This window comes from Cyclospora cayetanensis, unplaced genomic scaffold (genome assembly GCF_002999335.1).
Source record: "Cyclospora cayetanensis isolate NF1_C8 unplaced genomic scaffold, CcayRef3 CcayRef3_contig_170, whole genome shotgun sequence".
In the NCBI taxonomy this organism is placed as follows: Eukaryota; Apicomplexa; class Conoidasida; order Eucoccidiorida; family Eimeriidae; genus Cyclospora; species Cyclospora cayetanensis.
This window is the reverse complement of record NW_020312115.1, coordinates 46,687-66,680: the sequence shown is the minus strand read 5'-3', so window position 1 is coordinate 66,680 and position 19,994 is coordinate 46,687. Positions and strand designations below refer to the sequence as shown.

The 19,994-nt window shown below is 47.2% G+C and overlaps 3 protein-coding genes across 3 annotated transcripts; 1 reads left to right on the top strand and 2 right to left on the bottom strand.

Annotated features, from left to right (window-relative positions):
- Positions 1 to 356: 356 nt before the first annotated feature.
- On the bottom strand, positions 357 to 1,667 carry LOC34619075. The gene is made up of 2 exons (XM_022732385.2): positions 1,154 to 1,667; positions 357 to 817 (listed from the first exon to the last, which is right to left on the bottom strand). The coding sequence occupies exons 1-2, from the start codon at positions 1,572 to 1,574 to the stop codon at positions 357 to 359; spliced, it is 882 nt and encodes a 293-aa protein (XP_022590252.2). The 5' UTR covers positions 1,575 to 1,667.
- A 4,353-nt stretch (positions 1,668 to 6,020) lies between these two features.
- Positions 6,021 to 8,975, bottom strand: LOC34619074 (apical membrane antigen 1-like protein). The gene is made up of 6 exons (XM_026337241.1): positions 8,534 to 8,975; positions 7,938 to 8,189; positions 7,636 to 7,807; positions 7,252 to 7,400; positions 6,544 to 6,765; positions 6,021 to 6,250 (listed from the first exon to the last, which is right to left on the bottom strand). Exons 1-6 carry the CDS (start codon positions 8,973 to 8,975, stop codon positions 6,021 to 6,023), a joined length of 1,467 nt encoding a protein of 488 aa, XP_026193026.1.
- Positions 8,976 to 15,717: 6,742 nt separating this feature from the next.
- On the top strand, positions 15,718 to 16,618 carry LOC34619073. The gene is made up of 2 exons (XM_026337239.1): positions 15,718 to 16,108; positions 16,503 to 16,618. The coding sequence occupies exons 1-2, from the start codon at positions 15,718 to 15,720 to the stop codon at positions 16,616 to 16,618; spliced, it is 507 nt and encodes a 168-aa protein (XP_026193024.1).
- The last annotated feature ends 3,376 nt before the right edge of the window (positions 16,619 to 19,994 follow it).

Sequence of the window (19,994 nt, the reverse complement as noted above, 5' to 3'; positions counted from 1 at the left end):
CTGAGGTGTGAGACCCTGCGTCAAAGGTCACACAAAGAGGAGGGGAGTGAGACTACCTTGCTTCTCATTGTGAGGGCCCCAGGGCACGCCCTCTGGGCATCTTTTAATGACACACTCTTTGAATCCCTTAGCACTTTCACGTAGAAGCTTCTTGGTCTTCCTTTTGGGTCGCTAAAGTCCTTGCTTGATGGCCGGACACGTGGGGCTCTGCCTTTTGCAGTGCGCATGCCCCCGTCTCGCTGGGGGCTTGGGGTTGTGTCCTTGAATATTCACCTTTTTCTTGAGGAGCATATCTCCCCTGTCCCGCACTCGTAGACCTCAACTCTGTGGCTTGCAGAGGCATACCCTGACAGTATTTATCTGTCAAAAGGCGAGAAAGGTCTGAACAGCTTGAGAAAAATGTTTTCTTTTGGCTTGCTCGGAAGATGAAAGATAGAGTCCATTTTGCTGCTGAACTTGATATAGAAGAAGAGGAGGGTGAGGGTAAGTAATGTGATGTTCCACCCAACACAATACATGAGGAGGTAACGGTAAAGATCACTTGTATCTCCGGGTGTCATAAACGTTTCCGGGGGCTCATTGGCAGCCTCGGCACCCGAACAGCCCGAGAGTTCAGGGCTTGACCAGTCAACTACTGCAGAATTTGATTTCGCGAAGGACGAAAATAAGATTTTGTAGGCCTTGCAAATAGAAACCTCGCCTATAGAACATGACAAGTCCTCACTTTTAGGCGTAAACCAAAAGAAACTCAGGTTTGACAGCTCCTCTCCGTCATTGCAGACACTAACCATGTCGGAGTCTATGAGCTCCTTTTCCTCTGCATCATGCCATCAAAGTACTGTAAAATATATGTACTGTGGCGGGGAGAGAGCAATCACATCTTGAAGGCGGCAATGCAAGCAGAGGACTCAGAAGCAGCACTCAGACGCATCCATATGGGTGGTTGTCATGCAAACAGAGTTACAAGAACATGAACTGACATTGGATAATGCTGTAGAAGGAGCTGAAAATGTAGGCAAATTGAGACACATCAGAAGGCATAAGAGAAAACTATGGGATAGGAAGGCTAGACACTTTGGCATGGTACACATGGAATCCGATGACCGAGGAGGACTTAAGGATCATGATGCGGCTACTACCGGGGAAGACTTACGAGCATCAATGCACTTGGCATCTCCTCTATACCAGATGCGACAGTTTGTCACAGCAGCGATGCCAGCATAGTTCCATCTTCTGCTGCACCAACCCTCAGGTAATAAGAAAATCCAGGTGGTGCTGACCAAGTTGAGTACGAACCATCCGAAGAAACAAAAAGTAATGAGCATGGGAAGCCACTTCACGATGCAGCCAAGCCGGCTGGTCCATTTTCCTAGACCCATGAACTCCGAAATCGGGAAATTGTCGAACAGCAACAAGACGCGGGACATTAGAACGCCGGCGATCCCAGCAGCTCCCGTAACCGCCATCGATGTTAAAAAGTTAATGGTGATAAAGTAAATGGCTTTTTCGCCGCACCTATAGTTCTTAAAGAAGTCACGACTGGTGATAAGTAGATAAAACCCTAGCGTCATCATGTTGCCTAACAGTGTTGCTGCCGCAAGGGTTCGATAAAAAAGGCTTAGACGCCACCCACTCCGCCGACGAGTCCACTTGAAGGCAAAACTCGCACAGCAATTGCACAGGTACTGGCCATTAGTGCCATCTGCGTACTTCTGTTGCTTTGCGGGCATCATTTTGCTTTCCATCAAATCGGGGTAGACCTGTTGCCGGGATAAAACACGAGAAAGAGCACCTCAAAATTGACGACGTCAATAGCGACCATCGCTTTCAGTCTATCACGTTTTAGCTGAAGGTTTTTCACTCCACAAAGATGCAAGATGAGCACAATGAACTGTTTTGCACATTGGCTCCCTGTCTTAATGGCCGACGATCCGGCGAGTCGACATTGAAGTCCACCTAAAAAGGGTAGAATTCGAGTTCGATAAGCCGTCGGTTCTCATATGTACACGCACAATGCAGATTTCAATCTATTCAAGTACTAAGTATAGCTTCGAGCAGCAAAAATGCGGAAGGGAGATTTTGGGGCAGTGGGGAGACTTTGCGCCTCGGTCGTTTGGCGTTGTGATAAGCGACGGATCGATTGGGCCCGAGCTGGATTAGCCTCCCACTTATGTAAGAGGAAGGGCGTTAAATAATAGTTGAGGTAAGATACTGTGGCGCTTTTACTTGAAAAGAAATATTATGCTAGATTCTCTGGAGGATTTGAGCCCAGCGCCTGAGCGTTCTTTTGAATGTACAGCCGTGTGGTCTCGAGCGCTCTCTTGTCGGGGGAGAACCGTAGATCAATCCTTTTGTTAAGGGAAAATTATGGAGCATTTCGGTTTTTTTTCAGCCGTTTCACATGTTCAATAGACTTATTTGTTAGGTGGCGTTTGTGACCGGGGGTATATGGGCGTCCACAGCAATCGACAACAAGTAATGACTGCTCTACAGGCCAGATATCCGGTCTTCACAACTGATTTGCAGTGGCGTGGAATGATCAATTTATAAATCGTCAATTCGGATGGTATTGATGATACTTTGTCCGGAGAAAGAGGTATTTGATGGCAGTCCGAAAATAGCGAATTGCTGGTACCAATTCAGAACTTTAATTGCCGTCCTTGTTCGCTGTCTATGGGTCTTCTGCTCGGCTTTACTCATAGGGGTAAGCGAAACCTCTGCTTATGGACATGTGTAACTATGCCCGCGTGTCCTAGTACGGCCATTGATAGGGCCTTCAGTCAATTGATCAGAGCCCGAAGCACTAATTTTATTGTTTGCAATAAATTTGCTGCTTTGCTTAGACCATGGTTATCCTTGTGTGGAAGGTCAAGGATGTGCATGTCTGGTTGTTCCTTATGCCGAAACTTCGATGGTAGGTGTAGCCCAACAAGTAGCCGAGCACGCTGCGTCGATAGATACAAGCACTGCCAACGTAAGTTCATCCTCCCGGTAACACAAGTGGCCACCTACATAATAATTGGATGTTGGATAAAAGAATAGCCGTATAATGGCAGCGGAAGAAACAAGGGCACAGGGGAAGGCAAATGAAGGGCCCTAGCCCCTGGGCTGCCAACGCAACACTTCATACTTTAAACACCAAACTATTCGCCTACAAATTACCTCCCTCGGTCAGCATTCTTGTCCATTTTATCTCTTTACAATAAATATGGGCGGCAAATCGGAAGCACTACTTGGAGCCGTAAATCTGTAATTTCCCCCAAGAAGATACCAATAATTAGTGTTCCTTATCGACGAGAGTGCTCTTGTGATTCACGATGTAATGTTCAAGAGGATGAACCCCACTACAATCGAATGCAAAATTGCAGAGGCAAAGCGCTGCCTAGAAGTGAACAGCACATCAAGCTGGGCTCTAAGTCTCCGAAGAGAACACATTAATAAGGACACATCCAAAGGAACACTAACAAAAACTTGTTTACTAGCCCAATCGACGATAAAACTAGTTTCATGAGGTAGTTCCTTGAGGGACACATTAACAAAGAGAGCCTGTGGAAAAAAAGCGGGCACTCCTCACCTCACGCATTTATTGTTCCGCACCGTCTGCCTGAAGTCTCCTCTCGAGAACAACGCCACGGCTCTCTTCTGCGTTTTAGGCAGAAGAATACAATCTGTCCGCGTTGCATGCTATGCTCAAGTAGATAGTTTACTCCAGCAAGCAGCACTACACTTTAGCCCGAACCTCAAACATTCATGAGATTCGAGGCTCATGGGACCGATAACAGCGTCTACTGGGGGCCAATCAGTACACCGACACAAACAACTAGGGCGGCCCTATGTTTGCTGCCTTGCGATGTCCATTGTTGCCTCCATAGGTAGCTCTCCGAAACTTACGAGCCATCTGCTTTTTCCTGTCACCGCGTTTGCTTTTTGCGTATCTTCTCCTGTTTCTCCCTTGCTTTGCATTTGTTTCGCTGCGCTGTCCTCTACGCAACTCCTTTTCTATCCCTATCTCTCGTATTTCGAGTTTGTTGTGCCTGCAGCTAGGTCAATTGTCATTCGGTACAACTTGTACATAACTGATGTCTTCGTCTGTTTGCACGCAATATTCTGTAATCCCTCTCAAGCCTTTGGGACAAGGCCTCTCCGTCGTGTAAAGTGTAAAATGTACTACGGTGTGATACATGACAAGTTCACCAAGTACAGATTCCACAAGCTTTTCACGAGACACACTGTATGCAATATAAGAGGCCTTAGATATGTGTGTGTAAAGCCTGCACCGTGATGTGGTCCGCTTCCGTGTGGCTGGTGCCGGGACACCAAGGAGCTTCTGCAAGCATTCTATGCAATTGCAGCTGAAGCAGAAACAGACGTTCTTTCGGTTCAATTGATTACAAAAGACACCAAATATCCCACTTCTGACAAAGGCCGAAATACAGGAGAGCGACGAACGAGAGAAGGAGAAAAGGTAGGGGAAGACTTGATTGATGACTTGTGGATGCGTATGCATCTAATCTATCGACCGTATTCTGCTTCTATCGTTTCCGCTACTTCCTCTGCAGGCGAGATGAAGAAGCGCACACCCCACATAACATGTACCAATTTTCAATGCAAACGAATCAGCAAACGAATGCAGCCACCAATCAATTCGGGACGCCGCAAAGAGCAGCCATAGCCTCGGGGTCTGCCGGATGCACAAGCGGAAATAAAGAAAGACAAGACCGAATATCAAGCCTGATGAGGCTGAAGGTAAGAGAAGGCAAGTAGGTAAATGGAATGAAAGAACATAGAATGAGGCACTAGAAGATTTAATAGGAAACACAAGATGTGGACCGAATGACGCAAATAGGTACACCAGCGTAGGCCATGGGCAGGACGCAGACGAGACAGACGATATACGAGATACGACGAAAGTCAAGGAGCGATTGAAGAAGAATATTACGAACAAACAATGGAACAGAGAAACAGCAGCCTCACCTCTCCAGAAAGACTCCTCGGGAGTCACGTTTGCATCTGTCGCGCTTCTGCCTGGCGCTCCACGCAACGCATCAGACATCACTTCTGGGGCGGCCGTGCTGGCCAAACCTAAGGGCTCCCTGCAGATACGTAAGCCGCATCTACGGAAACAGAACAAATCAGTTCACTGAACAGTGGTCGTTCAGCCTGAAAGACAGTCTGAAAGTTGGTGGCGCATGTCCCCTTAAACGGAACAGTACGCAGCCTTCGCTATATGCACACGTGGTGTGCACACATTACACAGTTGCAGATCTATCTAGATGGACACACAAAAACGACTGTATATGTATTATTGAGAAGGAAGCCAACTTGCAGTTGCAGTTCGACACAAAAACTACCGGGCAAACGCACAAAACTGTTCTTATGGTGCCTTTGATGTACAAGCATTGTGAAAATGGATCTGTAAACGATGAAGGGCAGTGCTGCTAAGCAACTCTCAATTCTATGTCTGCAAGATCTTCTTTGCTAACCGTAGTTTGTATAGGACGCCTCCAGAGATAACACCCACGAAGAGAAGGCCGCCGACAATCCCTCCAGCAAGTGCCCACGCATTCACTGATAAGAAAAGCAGCAATGGAGAACAAACGAAAGCATATGCAGAGGAAAAGGGTATAAATAAGAGCATCCACACTAGTAAAGATGTAGAGAGGTGTAGAGCGGGAGTAGGGGAGAGGAGGAGAGAGACAGGAGTTTTTTGCGCAACAAAGCCCTCGTGGACTGAGTGATCAACGAAAAGCCATGGTAAACCAGATTTTCACATGAGTTTAAAGGTACAAACAGAAAACAGCTATGAGGGGCCGACCAGAGGAGGATAGGGAGGAGCAGGAGGGATACCGAAGGAGAAAAGCCAAAAAGGCAGAAGGAGAGGGAATATGAGCTGGAAGGGAAGCAGGGGACGAGAGTGTAGATGAGGGGATTCTATGCAAATAGCAGCTGTCAATGTGCGATATGCAGGTGAGATATAAGAACAAGGCGAGGCATCTGTGGGATTTTTGGTCCTTTTGCTGTTATTTACTCCCTCCTTTTTCCGATTTCTCATCCCCACCGTTGCCTCCTCCTTCCCCTCCTCCTCCTGGGGCGGAACCAGGAAGCACTTCTTCATCCAGCGAGCCCAGTGCGTTGTAAGCGGTGTTGCCACTAGACCGAAGGAAGCAAGTTGGGACCGTTTGAAATATGACACACATCCCTGAACCGTTGGCATTTGCGTAGAAGTTTGCGTAGTTATAACCCACGCCGCCTGCACAGGCACGTACAGTTGTCTCCGTTATCTAAATTGCCAACAAAGGAATCAATAGGTCAGGTCTTGTCGGAAAAGCTTGCATAAAGAAAGACAAGCAACGCAGCACAGAGATTAGTAAAGGTTAAACGTCTTCATCTAGATCGATCTCGTGCTTCCTTTTGCTTCTCACTAGGTCTCTATCCCTCTCATTACATGCCCCCCCTTTTTCTGTCCCCTACTCCCTCTATATTATTTCCACCTCTCCCTTCTTCCTCCCCTTTGTCTCTCCATCCCTCCACGTTTCCCCCTACCCGAGGCAGTGGCACTGCTATCGAACGTGGGCCAAACAGAGTTCCAGTTGGCCGGATTGTCAGCGGTAGTCTCATCGGTGGCGGAGTGCATGAAAACTTGTTCCCAACAATGCTGTTTGGTAGAAACACTAACTGCTATTACCCCAGGGGTGGATGCGCCAATTTCTTCACATTTTCCATTGCCCCACGCGCCGAACAGGGCATCCTTGACGGACATATAGGCTGAAGAGCGAACGATGAGACAGTCGACAGCAAGCAGGAATAGATATATAAGAGCACGTCAGTTTCTGGTACAAGGGCCTGGTTTAACTGTATGTACACAAGGACCGCCACATTTCCGCCTGTTGCCTTGCATACCAATCGGGAACTAGGTGCTCTAATGCCATGTTTATTTAAATCTCTCTGAAGACACTGCTCTGCCTTTCCTCCTAGCTGCCTTCAAGATAGCAGGGGGAGCAAACAAATGTAGCATTCGCACGCCTCCGATTTCAGCAAGGTCCTCCCTCCATTTGTGTCCTTCTCCCACTCCCTGTTGCTGATGGATGTAAACGGTTAGACTTTCTGACATCAGCGCATGCTGCCCACCACCATCGCTGAGCGTTGGCGTTCGTGCCTCCCCTCCCAAGTATTTAGATCCACTTTACTTACTACGGTAGTAGCTTCTGAAACCGTGAGGCTGCCATGAAAGTGGACATGAAAAAAACGTACGGCATTTTGTTGTCCATCCATCCGGGTTATTCGCATCCCTTCCCATATATCCCGAGCCATATACGAGGCTGGCACTCGTTGAAGCGCTCCTTTCAGGAGAAAAACAAGGCCAAACTAAGCCAGAGGGAGACCCGTTAGTTGAGCAGTACCTACAATGATAAACACAAAGAAGAGAAGTTTAGAAAAGAATTGTGACAAGCCAAACGTAGCTGGAGGGCAAAGGGCACTGCTGCACGAAAATCCAAAATGTTTACAAAGTCAACTAAGCCACGTAAAATGGAAGGAGGGCAAAGAGGTGGAAGGATAGTGACATTGCAGAAGGAAAAAGCAGAAAGAAGGGGGAATACAGAGACTAGAAGACCGATATCTAGATGCTCAGATTACCTGCTACCCGTTAGTTTTTGCATGGAAACATGCAGGACGTAACAATTCTGAGTCGTGATGTTGTACACAAAGGGCAATCTGTAATTCAGCGGCGTGTTCGTCCCCGGTTTCATTGGTTCTGTCAAATTGGCGTATTTTGCACAGCGGCCAATGGGAGTTTGTGGACCTTCAGCTGAGGTGTGCACACACACCACAATTCAACTTTGTACAGATATTTGGCTCATAGTGGCTCCGGTGGGCATAGAGACGCAGACGTTCTTCTCTTCCTAAATAAAAATTGCGGCGTATTATGGGAGTCTTACAGCCGAAGACGCTCTTCAGAAATGAATCCGTTACGGGAGAAACGGCTTTGCCAGAGCTGGTAGAATAGGAAAGGTTGAAACCTCCGGGAAGAGGGCGGGTGGAAGAGCCTCCAGCTGGGTAGTTCTCCAGAAAGCTCAGCGTGCTGGAGCCCGTCTTTGAGAGTTTGATGTACTTGCCATAGACAGGACAGTCCCCGCTCACCTGGCGGTAACCCATATTCGACATGCCCAAGTCCACAAACACACCAGAGCCTGCAAAAAGACAGCCAGATAAAACGGCCCTCGAAGTCAAAAGTATGAAGACAAGGATGGAGACAGACCTTAGCGCAAGGCAAAAAAAGGCTGGAGAATAATCGAACTAGTGGAAGAGAAGCATGCGGTGTAAAGATTTTGAGACGATAGGGCTGGAAACAACTGAGTTGTGAAGCCAATAGATAGAACAGAAAAGTAGAAAGGTGAAGACAAAGGCACAAACATGACAAAAAAACAAAGCCAAACCATGCGACAGTCCTAAAGGCTTTACAATTAGCCTGGAGCTGGATCTCTTCCAAGTGCCATTGTTCCGTTCGTTCGCTTTTTTTGTTAAAAGGTCTTACGGTGTACGACAGGAACATTAAATCTGTCGATGAAAACCTTAAGCTCTCCAGATAGCCAAGGATTTGCTCCGCTTCCTTGTTCATTGAATGCTGACGCATAAGGATTTAGAGGAACGAGAAATGTGGCATGGGAAATATTTCGTTTTCGAGGCCCGGATATATCGGATGCTCCTGCACTAGCTTCTGCACTTGCTTCTGCTACCCTGTTAACTGCGACACCGTCAACAGCCATTGTGCTGGCTAGGAAAACGGAGGAAGAATGGAAAGACCTCAAGGCCCTTGCTTTAGTCTGTCTTATACCCCTAATCCCCTCCGGCCTTTGCTTGCGTTTGCCACCTGTTGCGGCCGTCCGTTCACAATGCACCATACGCACTAAAACAACGAGCATTAGCAGCACCACGGCCCTACTGAAAAATATAGACGCTGACGGTGCGGCTGCCATCTTTGCCCTCTCTGCTGTGAGTACCGAAAGATGTCGGAGACTTTGCTGGTATCTTAGTGGGAGTCAAGCTTGTGCAGGGAGGCTGTGGCTTGCTGTGGGCACCTGTTGCTACGGAAGACATATACTGAAAGAAGAAGTACACACTTATACATCAGTATGTGATAGGCACAGCGTTCGGCAAAATAACCAATAAGGGAGTCTATTGTATAAGGCTGCGGAGTTGTTCCAGTAGAAGTGTCTAAAACCATGCGAATCTTGGCATGAATCTATGGACACAACGGGGGGAGTTTAAACAAAGCAAGAACGTGAATCCCAGCTAAACGATGCACACTGAAAATTTCACCCCGAAAAATGAAAACACAAAGGAGGAAATAACAAAGAAATGAATCGATGCCGTTTTTCTTGTTGCTTCTGCCAGTTCTGTCGGTGTTGCGGATGATGCTCTTCCGTGTGCAGTTTGACCGCTCTCCTACACCAAATACTGTTGGTATCTGCCTTACTAGTGCTGATACTATCGCCTTTGGTGAGGCGGTATGAAGCTCTAGAGAAAGCCACGCCCTGGTTGAGGTGGATTTTGGACCGTAGAGAATGAGATAACTTAGCAGATCACGTGGTCTAGAGTATACAAATCCAACGTTGATAAAAATCCCGTTTTATGCGTAGTTTACAGAAAGCAAGCCTGTCCACTCCCGAGAGCTGGCATCTCGATGCCCTCCAGCAGGAACAGGTACATAGCAGTGAGAACGTGACCTCGACCTCCGACGATAGATGAGTGTACCGAGGGAGTCCTCATCAGCTATGAATTGAATCCGGAAGATCATGAGCTTACATTCAAAAAAATTGCAGGGCATACCCAAAGAATCCTTTGCGGGCTGCCGGTGGCCGGTGCTTTTGCTAGGGAGACCGCTGGGCAGCTGCTGTTGTCTCAAGGAATTGCGCATTTATGGAGAGCAACAAACCACAAAATATGAGCTATACTCTAAATGTAATCTGAGAACGTAGCACTGTTATTACCTACCGCGAAAATAAAGCAGATATGAGCGGTGAGTAGGATGTGGCTAGGCTCTGGCGTTCCATTAAGCTATGAAAACACCTGTTTAGGATATAGAACACCACCCTTACAGGCGAAACTCTGATGGATTACTGCAAAGATTCTGCTATATAAATACTGTGCGGGCACACGCTGCAAAGAGGTCTGTCTACTTGTACGCCCCTCTGTTGGGTTGCAAGAGATACAGGGGGTTGGTCATTTATTGCAAAGTGGTGCAGGTAAAAACATGCGCGATTGAGGTAGGTCCATATCTACTTCTTTTGTCACAGCTGCTGGCCAGACCGTTATGCTATGACGGCAAAAAAGTGGAAGGAGGCACATGGAAACGATCTGAATGACCACAAGCTAAGTGAAGCTTATGCCAAAATAAGAATGAAATATATAGATGAAGTGGGTCAACAGGCTGTTTCTTTGCTGAGAGAGGAAAGGTAATTCGCGCTACTCGGACGCATACAGTGGAGGGAAAACGCTCCCTCTACGATCTTTAAAAAGAGACGCTAAGACCCAAAATCCCGCCAAAACTAGATGACACTTCCTTACACACTTCATTGTAATAGCCATGCTCCTCTTTATTTACATTATGCTGGGCTAGCGCCTGGGAAGGGGCAGGAAGTAGCAAGCCGAGTTATGCTTCGGTTCTATCCACTACATTAGTCCTCTTTACATTAAATAAGGTAGGGCTTTTATGATTTTATGAGACTTTGAGAAAGTGCGATTCTTCGCTGTGGTGAAGTGCAAGGACCTCTACACGAGCACTCTTTGTGGCGGGCTAAACTAGACTTAAGGCATGTTCTATTACATCACTTAGCCGAGACTGAGAAAGGAATTAAATATTTGGTTTGTTGTTCGGGTGCAGCAAATGGGAAAGAGGCTCTTTGATCAGCCACGTAATGACTTTCTTTTAAGTTTGCGTTGAGCCTAAATCAAAGTGTGTCCCTCAAGAGACCTAAGGTGGAGCTTTACAACATCCCACTTGATAAACAATCAGTGGATGAGCTGGGAGCAGCTGCATCGAACAATGAGCTGCTACCAACTGTACCGCTCCATTTAATGCCTTCTAAAAAGACATTCAAATTCAGGCTCAATACACACTTACTAGGAAGCTACAGAGTGTTTTCCTAAAGGACTTTGTCTTACCCGTGCGTGCACCCATCAGTCGTTCCCATATGAAGGGAGAGCGACAGCTAGGGTGCACGTAGACGCATCTTCTCAGCGCTCCGAGCGTTCGCAACTAGTCGAGCATAGCAACTGGCGCATAAGCTTACACCAATGCGTCTTCATGTATCGAATTAATAGTTCCCTTCAATAATTCACGTGTGTGGACGGACAAGCCGATTGGTCATTTCTTCACTAAATCTTACTTAATTATAACAGTGTAATAAACTAAGATTTGAGTGTACCTTAGGCCGCTACAATTTTCGGCGCTCATATAAGCAAAGGCCTTCACGTTTCGTACATGAACATCGTGATCAACAGCGTGAAGAACACAAAAATATTGTTCCGTCCTACCGCCACTCCCCAGGCAGGAAGAAAAGCAACAACAATGCAAATGGGCGAAGCAAAGTGTGCATCAACCCCTAAGACACTAGCTACTTTTACACGCGCGCTAGCCAACATCGAACGAATCACCATACCAACACGACCGCGGCGGCGCGTTGGCTCACTGTCGTCCGTGCGCTGGCACGTGGGGGCCTCCTGCTACGAGAAAGTAGAAGTAACATGTGTGAAGGGAGTACAAATATACACCAGTTCTGCGAGGTCTTCACACTCCACAGACCGATGCCTGAGCATTGCTACAGCTGATGCACGTGGTGTAGTCGAAATTCAAAGCCCCAAATGAGGCAAGAGGGAAAAATGTAGGGAGAGGATACGTGGGAGCGCCTGCGGAGAAATCTGAGTCTCGAGCAACGCCTTAACAATACTAATAAAACCAATTTCCCTGCGCTATACCCATAGATGGAGGCACTCATTTCATGCAGGAGGTGCGCTGACAAAGAAAGCTTACCAAAGGACGCAAAAGCAAAGAATATCCAGTGTGGCAACTAGTAGTTTTAAGGCAGAGCCGCTGTTTTTTTTAAGGGCAAGATAGCTCCCAACCTGCTTTTTCATTAACATTTGTGGCTGATACTACCCACTCATTTTACTAGAAACTCTTAACTAGTGCATCTTGGAACCTTGACAGTCCTAGAATCCAACACTTCTACAGCTCGTAGTGGATCCTCCGCTTCTACTAAAACACTTCCCTGCGCGGCCAAGTCCGCGAATGGCTCGGGTGAATTACACTTCTTTAGGAAAAGATACTGCCACTTTTCTGGTCCCTTAACTTCTAGGCAGCCGATAAAGTAAGAAAGCACATGAGGTCCTTAGAGCACGACAAATGGTCCTAGCCACCTGGTTTAGAGCTTCGACTTCTGGCGAGTTCGTAGGGCCTATTATTGATCCATGTGGGTTTCCAATAATTCACCGAAATCAGTCACTGGGAACTTTTGTTTCACAGTGAAATTTTTTCAGTGGTTTAAAGTTAACAGACATGGTCCTCCTCTCGTCAATTTCAATGCCAATATGAGGTTATATCCAAAGGCTCTGGTCCGTTACTACACTTTGCTTTTTCTCAAGAAGTGGTTAGCCTGCCACTCGAGCTCCTTTTCGCGCTCTGAGGGTTTTCATACCCCGGAACGCAGTTTGAGATTGACCCGAGTATCAGCCCAATATGCTGCGCTGCGCGATCATTCGGTGAGCAGCCTCCTTTAAGCTCATCATTATTTAGCATATTCATGAGGTCCTCCACAATGTTTGCCCCTGCCTACTATTCCATGGCGAGGACCCCGATAAAATTTCTCGATAAAGGTATTAGCTGCATAGCCACCAAGATGGGTTGGATGCTCCGAACCGTTCTTCTCTTACTGCACTGCTAAATTCCAGATGAAAGCCCTGCCTCATATTGTTGTGGTATCCTTCCCACTCCGCTCACCCCACATGAGATGAGCGTTCTTTCGGGGCCTAAAAGCTATTTTTTTCAGCACTTTCTTGCAAGCTAACCTGCATACCGCGCAGATGTGGCCTGATGCGTTTCTCCTCTAGGGTCACATATGGCATACCTAGCACTACGTCATGACAAACGGATTCAACATGGAAGTCATAGGTCATGCATCTGGGGTCTAATTTCAAATTAACGCAACATTAAGCTGTTGTAGCCTTCAATAAACCTTGTGCGTCAAAATCACGTTAGGCCTGAACACTCTGCTAATGAGTGAACAAGCATATTGCAATTTAGCGCCGTCTTCCCGTATAAACGATACACTTTGCACTCACTTTCAAACAAAGCTCTTAGATCCGGACTATTAATATATCTGTAATATAATATCGCAAAATTGGCCCGTTGTGGGTCTCTCAATGTGATTCCATCCGTTGGAGCCCCGTTCACTGCATTACCTGCTCGGGGGGCTCTCCGTTTCTTACATGCACCTACTTTGCAGGCCAGCTAGCGTGCTTCCGGCGGGATCACTTCCTTCCTTTGCATTCTTCGCCTGTCTGCATGCGTTTGCAGCTTTGTATTACATTGCCCGTTTTCTCACAGTAGATGAGGAGTACGATGTTGAGGGATCGTTTGGGGTTGCCTACGGGTGCGGTTTCCCTCGGGCCGTCTTTATTCGCCTTCCGTAGACTGTAAGCTCAGGCAGATGGAGAAAGCGCTAGCATCAGAAAGCCCTGAATCCCGACTTGGCTCTTCTTACCAGCCAAAGACGTAGAGGATGCGCTCATTGACTTCTGACAGCTGTAATAGTCCACCACTGGCGAAAGCCTATTGGTTGGCTTTTCAACATTTGTGTCGCTCTCCATCGTGCGATGACCTGACACAATCGCTGATGTACGAATCAGGAAATCCATTAAGAGGGAGGCGTTTGTATAAACTGTCTCTTTTGCAAGCCAAAGATATATCTTTCTTGACATACCTGTCTAGCGACAGTGTCCTCTGCTTCGGCCTTCTCAACCCTCCCAAAGTTTGCTGTCGAGCTGATTTCCGCGTAAAGGGATAAGTCATGGCCAGGAAAAACTTATACTTCAGTATGCTCTGCATGTGAACATTCACCTGTGCATGAATAAAGCCACCTTCGAAGGGCTGCTCCTCTATGTAGACATCCCCCAACAAACGCTCGCTTCTCTTTATGTAGGGGATACGATGCGAGGTACACCTTTAACAACCAGATCAACAATTTTAGTACCTGCACTTTCTAGTGCCTCCTTATTTGCTCGGTAGAAGCTCACCCACGCATCCATAAGCATTTTGCTGGCTGATCACCTAGCCTTTCTAACTGCTGTGGCGACCCCAAGTCCACATCAGCACTCAGGCTGGCCTCTGCCACCCCAGCAGGCGTTGTGCTGTCGTAAATGTTCCTCGCCGGAGGGTGCCTTTCCATATTGCTGTAAAGGATTAAAAGTATATTTCTCAATGCCAAATAAAATAGCCGAGATCAGACAGCTGGTGTAGGGCAATCTGACCTCCCACCGCATCAATGACCAGTAAGGACGTGGGATCAGGAGCACCGAATCGTGCAGCGATACCAACCGTAACCCTCTTTTTAAGGTGTCTGTAGGGAGACAATTAAATCAAGACTTTATGCAAACTTGACAAGAGGGTTGTAGAGTGTTTTCCAAAGAAGCTTTCTGCTTCCTTTGTCCCCATTCCTCAGATTCCACTACGTCGATAAAGAATGACAGCTAGGGTGGGCGCAGTTGCATTGCTAAAGCTCTTCGGAAACTCACAGTTAGCTGTTGCAGATAGCATCTAGCGATGCACACACCGCTAGGTCTTCTCATGTCGAGGCATCAATCCTCTTCAATAAATAGTCATATTCAACCAAGTATTACTAAAATGTATACTTATTGGTTTGCCCGCAAGTAAATCATAGTGTAGCAGGAAGTTCCGTGGTAAGCCTAAGAACGCTGTAAACCTGGTGTGCGACGGCCAGAGTACATTCGTGGTGTAAGGCGCCATCCCAACTGCGCTAAAGGGGGATCTACAGACTGCCAAATCAGTCATTCACTATTTGCTAGATTGTAATACTACACAGTGAGTATAGTAGCCGCTGTTTGGGTGTGTCTAAGCACATAACTGGGTAGGTGCGCAGTTACTCTACACGGGAAATAGGGGCAACAACGGTTAACGATGAGCATGTTCCTGTTGACATTAGTAATTTAATTTGATATACGTTCGCGACGTGTGTGTGCCTCTAAATATTTTCTTTATCCTTGCTTACTCCTAAACCCCTGTGACCAAAAGCAACGCAGCACCGTAAGCGAAAAAAATAATCTGCGACTGCCACTTCTCCCCTTCACCAATCATTCTGCATACTATTTTTTCGATATATAAACAACACGTGTGAATCGTTAATTTGAGGGAATTGCTGCGTTCTTCATTTCCCAAACCAACCGAGCGACGTGGGCTGATTTTGTTGGCTGGGGCTCTGACACGAGGGGAGTGCTATTTCAGCCTCTGCTGCTAGATCCCTTTGGGGTTTACCTAATATATATATACGAAATCGTATGGTATTTTATCCCCTGTTGTGGCTGGTGGTGGTTGCTGCAACAACAGAAGCAGATAAGGGCGTGTGTGTCCCTGCTGCATGCCTTGCGATACTGCTTTTCTGAGCCCTGTTCCAAAGATTCTAAAGGGTACACTGTTGATTCAAAATGCTGCTCTCTCCCTTCCGCTCACTTATTCCCCTGCCTCGGGGTATATCTGAGCGCTTTTTGTCCCGCTCTCTCTCGCGTTCTTTTTCCTCGCTACCATCATCCGTCAAATCAGGAGGAGCAACAACGCCAGCAGCAGAGCACCATGATTCCGAGCCGAAGGGACTGTATAATATGCCACAGGACCATGCGCACCACGGGGACCCCCGCAAGTTCTTGAACCCCGACGGAACGTATACGTATCCTGCTACCCCCCATGCGTTTCATTTTGAAGACACCTATACGAATGTCCCGAAACAACATATAGTGTCAGTCAACGGAAAGAAGATGATAAAGGGCATTGAGCCACGGCCTCTCGTTGAGCTATTCAGCATTCACCAGGTACAGTTTTTGTTGCTGCGTTTGTCATGCGGGTGGCTGATCCAGCATATCGATGAGTATCTCATTGCAGAACGGCGAGCAGGCATCTCCAACAACAAGGATAGAACACTCTTTCATTAGCTTTCCCGCCTTCTGATGCCCTATTATTCTGCTTTTAGTAGCAGAGCAACACCTGCTTTTCTTTTACGTGAGAGGAAGTGGAGGCACAAGGATAGGGCTAAAAAGATGTTCGTGCATGTTTTACTGCGTCCTGTACCATCCTCTCATTTCTTAGGACGCACGTTGCTTTCATTTTCTCCTTTTATACGTTGATGGCCGCTGTTATTGAACACTGCTGGGTCCCTGACCCCTTTTTGAACGGGCTGACCGTCAGCCTGCGTTCTCTGCTCTTTTATCAGCTTAACATGCCATTCTTCCCAAGAAAGCGAATGAACGTTTACGGCAACCACGACCTTTTGATGAAGGCGGAATTCCTTTTTTTCTGGACCCCGACTTTCATCATCTGGTCACTCACGAGTGAGACATATACAGCTGATGTTTCGTTGTTTCTGTTGAGTTTAGTATATTTATTATGTTTTTCACTTTGACACGCACCTCTTTTCTTGGGGTTGCCTGCCTGGCTTTCCCTAAAGTCTTCCTCGACATATGCCGCTCTTAGCGCTCCCGTAAGTGCTCCTCGGCTTCCATCCTGTTTCTTGCACAACCCTCTTTGCTGGGGACTGGCTCTTTTACTGCTTGGCTTTGTGCTTTGTCTATCTGTCTGTCCATGTGGTTTTCCGTGTTGTTCGCAAGCTGATTGGCTGATTTTGGGTTTGGGTTTCGTGATCGTCTTGGTTCACTTGTGTCGTTTTCTTGACGTTTGTGCGTATTTAGTGTTTGGGTTCGAGGTCTTGAAGGGGGCTAACGGGGGGTGTATTCCTTAGGGATGTAAGTTTGGGGTGTGCGATTTACGCCTGCACAGTTCCAGTTTTTACGATGCTCTATATGGTCGACGAAGCGGTTTACACGGCGATGACTGTGAAAGTCATCGGCCGCCAGTGGTATTGGATCTATGAAGTAGAGTCGCCAGTGGATTAAGCTGGAGCGTTTGAATGCAAAGGAGGACAAGGTCATGACTTCGAGGAAAAAGTACACATAGACATCAGGAGACAAAGCTTTCACCTCCAAACCGCTTCTACTGCTACTTTGATCTCCGCCCTAAGAACCCCCCCTTTAAAATATATAGCGCACGTAGAATACTCTTCCCTTGAGATGCGGGTGAGGGGGCATTTTTGGTCCCTGTAGAAGGGATAGGGAGTAGCCCCAGCCCCTCTCGTACGGCTGCTGTCTGTGCAGAGCTGAGCAATCAGGGGCCCCAAAGGTCCTTTATGCACTTATATGTTACCTTTGAACGGATTGATGACATAAGAGGATACCTTTGTGGCTTAGAGAGTGAAGCTTTCGCAAGGTAGATATAAAGGACTAAGAGTCTTGGCCAGAGGGTTACTTCACATGAGCTCTTAATTTTGAGTAAGGGATCAGGGCTTTTTTGGAAGTATTATCAACCCTGTGTGGCAGAATTCCGGTAGAAAGGTCAGGTATTAAGGCTCTAAGCGCCATCAACCCTATGTGGCAGAAAATTTTGTCAACGTGTGAGTGACTCAATAGCCGTGGGGGAGAGGAATGTCGAGGGAGTACGCCAGGGACAGGAAAAGTGATGAGGCAGAAGGAGCCAAAGATCTTAACTTTAATAAGTAAAGAAAATGCGGGTGTACATTAATAGAAATTCATCGAAGTATCGTGGGACAGTACAGAGACAGTGTATTCTGTCTGTAGCCTAGGCTCCCCTTCGTCTACGGGTATTCGGATATTTTCATTCGTTACACAGAACGCTCAGCGGCCTACCAGAAGAAGTATCGAGGGGAAAGCAGAGCTAACTGCTGTGAGAGTCTCACGAATATCGCTCACTGTGAAGCCAGCAGACGAGCTCCTCCCCAGTACTAGAAAAGCGCGAAGGACGGGCCATTCGTGTGACTGCTACAATAAGTGGCGTTTGCAGACACATAATCAGCGTGTATCATGGCTTGGAGACCTTTAGTCAGCTCTGCTTGTATGTATCTACTCCCTTGCCTACTATAAAACTCTTTTCTTCCCGACCCCCAGTGTTCAATAATCAAAAACATACCGCTGACTCCAAACTCGCCATGAGTGGAACCAACTTTGGAAAAGATCACTCAATAATTATGAAGGAACCTGGCCGTATCTGCATTTCCAAAATGCAATCCCTCTCCCCCTCTTCCACAATACCATCAGGCCGTGAACTTAACGGAAGCAGGGGCAGCAACGCTGCAGCTGGTTGCACCCTTGGAACTATTTAGGCGGGCACAAACAGCATGCTTTGACAAAAGAAACGTGTACACCCTACATTTTTCAACGGGGAGCCATAACTCAGCGATGCCAAAAATAATACGTACCTTCACAGACCTCACACCATAACCAGCCAGTCAGCACATCCTCACTATACGCAAAAATCTTTACGGATAATTGTTCACCGAAAACATGGCCTCCACATATGCACCGCACGGTGCTCCTGCCTGCTCGAGTATTCCACAATGATATCTGGAATTTCTCGTGATTTGGGAGTAATGGAATCCCAGCGCAGACCTTAGAAGGGGCGCTACAACGCTCGATTACTAGTAGAGTAAGGGTTTAGGAAACCGTGTCAGTACACTGAATAGAGTTACCTAAGGTCAGGTGGCATCCTGACCGGAGGCAGACACTTCCATCCAGATTTTATACAAACATGTTATTCTATTGGGGTGTTGCTCAAACAAGCTCCCTCCTTTCCCCGACCGTGCCCCTCAGAATTCCTGATGTGAGAATAGAGGAACGGCTGACACGCGCGTAGCTGACCCCCGTCAGCATCCCAAGCATTCGCAGCTGGTTGCGAATAGCATCTAGTGCGTACGCACACAATAATGTCCCTCCTTGGATCGCGCTCAAAGTACTTTGTAGCAACTAGACAGAAGATCAGAACGTCAGCTGCTCAATTATCCATCGGCTCTTCCTTGGATGAACTACTGTGGCAGGAATCGTTCTAATGCGGCTTTGCCCCCAACACGTAGAGTCTTGTGTTGACAGGCGTGAAAAGTCAACTGGTCCTGCGATATTTCGTATTAGTTGCTCCGGAGAATTGCCTTTACTTCTTGCTCTACACTGCAGGTTCCTTACATTACTCGAAGAGGGATGACTGGTTTGCGCGGCTGCTCCCTTTTAGAAGTGATTTTGCCCACAGTTACCTAGCATAGATTCATTTGTTGAGAGAGGAGCGAACCAATATCCAAGTCGAGTACCAGGCCCATCAGACCCTACACTAGATAATCACTCCAAGATGAATCAGCTATAGGTGGTATACCTGGAACTGTCTGAGTGTAGCCTGGCCTGTTCTGCTCAGTGTAGATGTTGACTAAGGCCCCCTTGGATCGGAGATATGGTGGAAGAGCTCGTAAGTGCCACATCACAGGCTGGCAAAGTAAAAGCAGGAGATGAACAACTAATTATATTTTGCTGAAATAGAGCGAAATAAAAGGCAGCGGACGGAAGGGAAGTGACAGGGATCTGAGATTCCCTCCGCTGGTGTGTGTGCTTGGTTGGTGGAACCAGTCCGACGGCAATCTCCGTCTACAGCAGGCACGTGTTTCTAGTCTCTGCTTCAAAACCTTAAAGTTTGGACCCTTAACAGAATATTGAAAAGCTGTAGGAGCTTGATTAGGATGGTGAAGAGAGGAACGAATAAAATAGCAGGGAAAGAGGAAGGACTGACTGGCTGACTGGCGTTGCTCCGGCCGTTGCCGTACCAGCAGCAGACGGACAGACTGCGATGGGCTCCATGGTTTTTTTGGCTCTCTGTAGGGTTT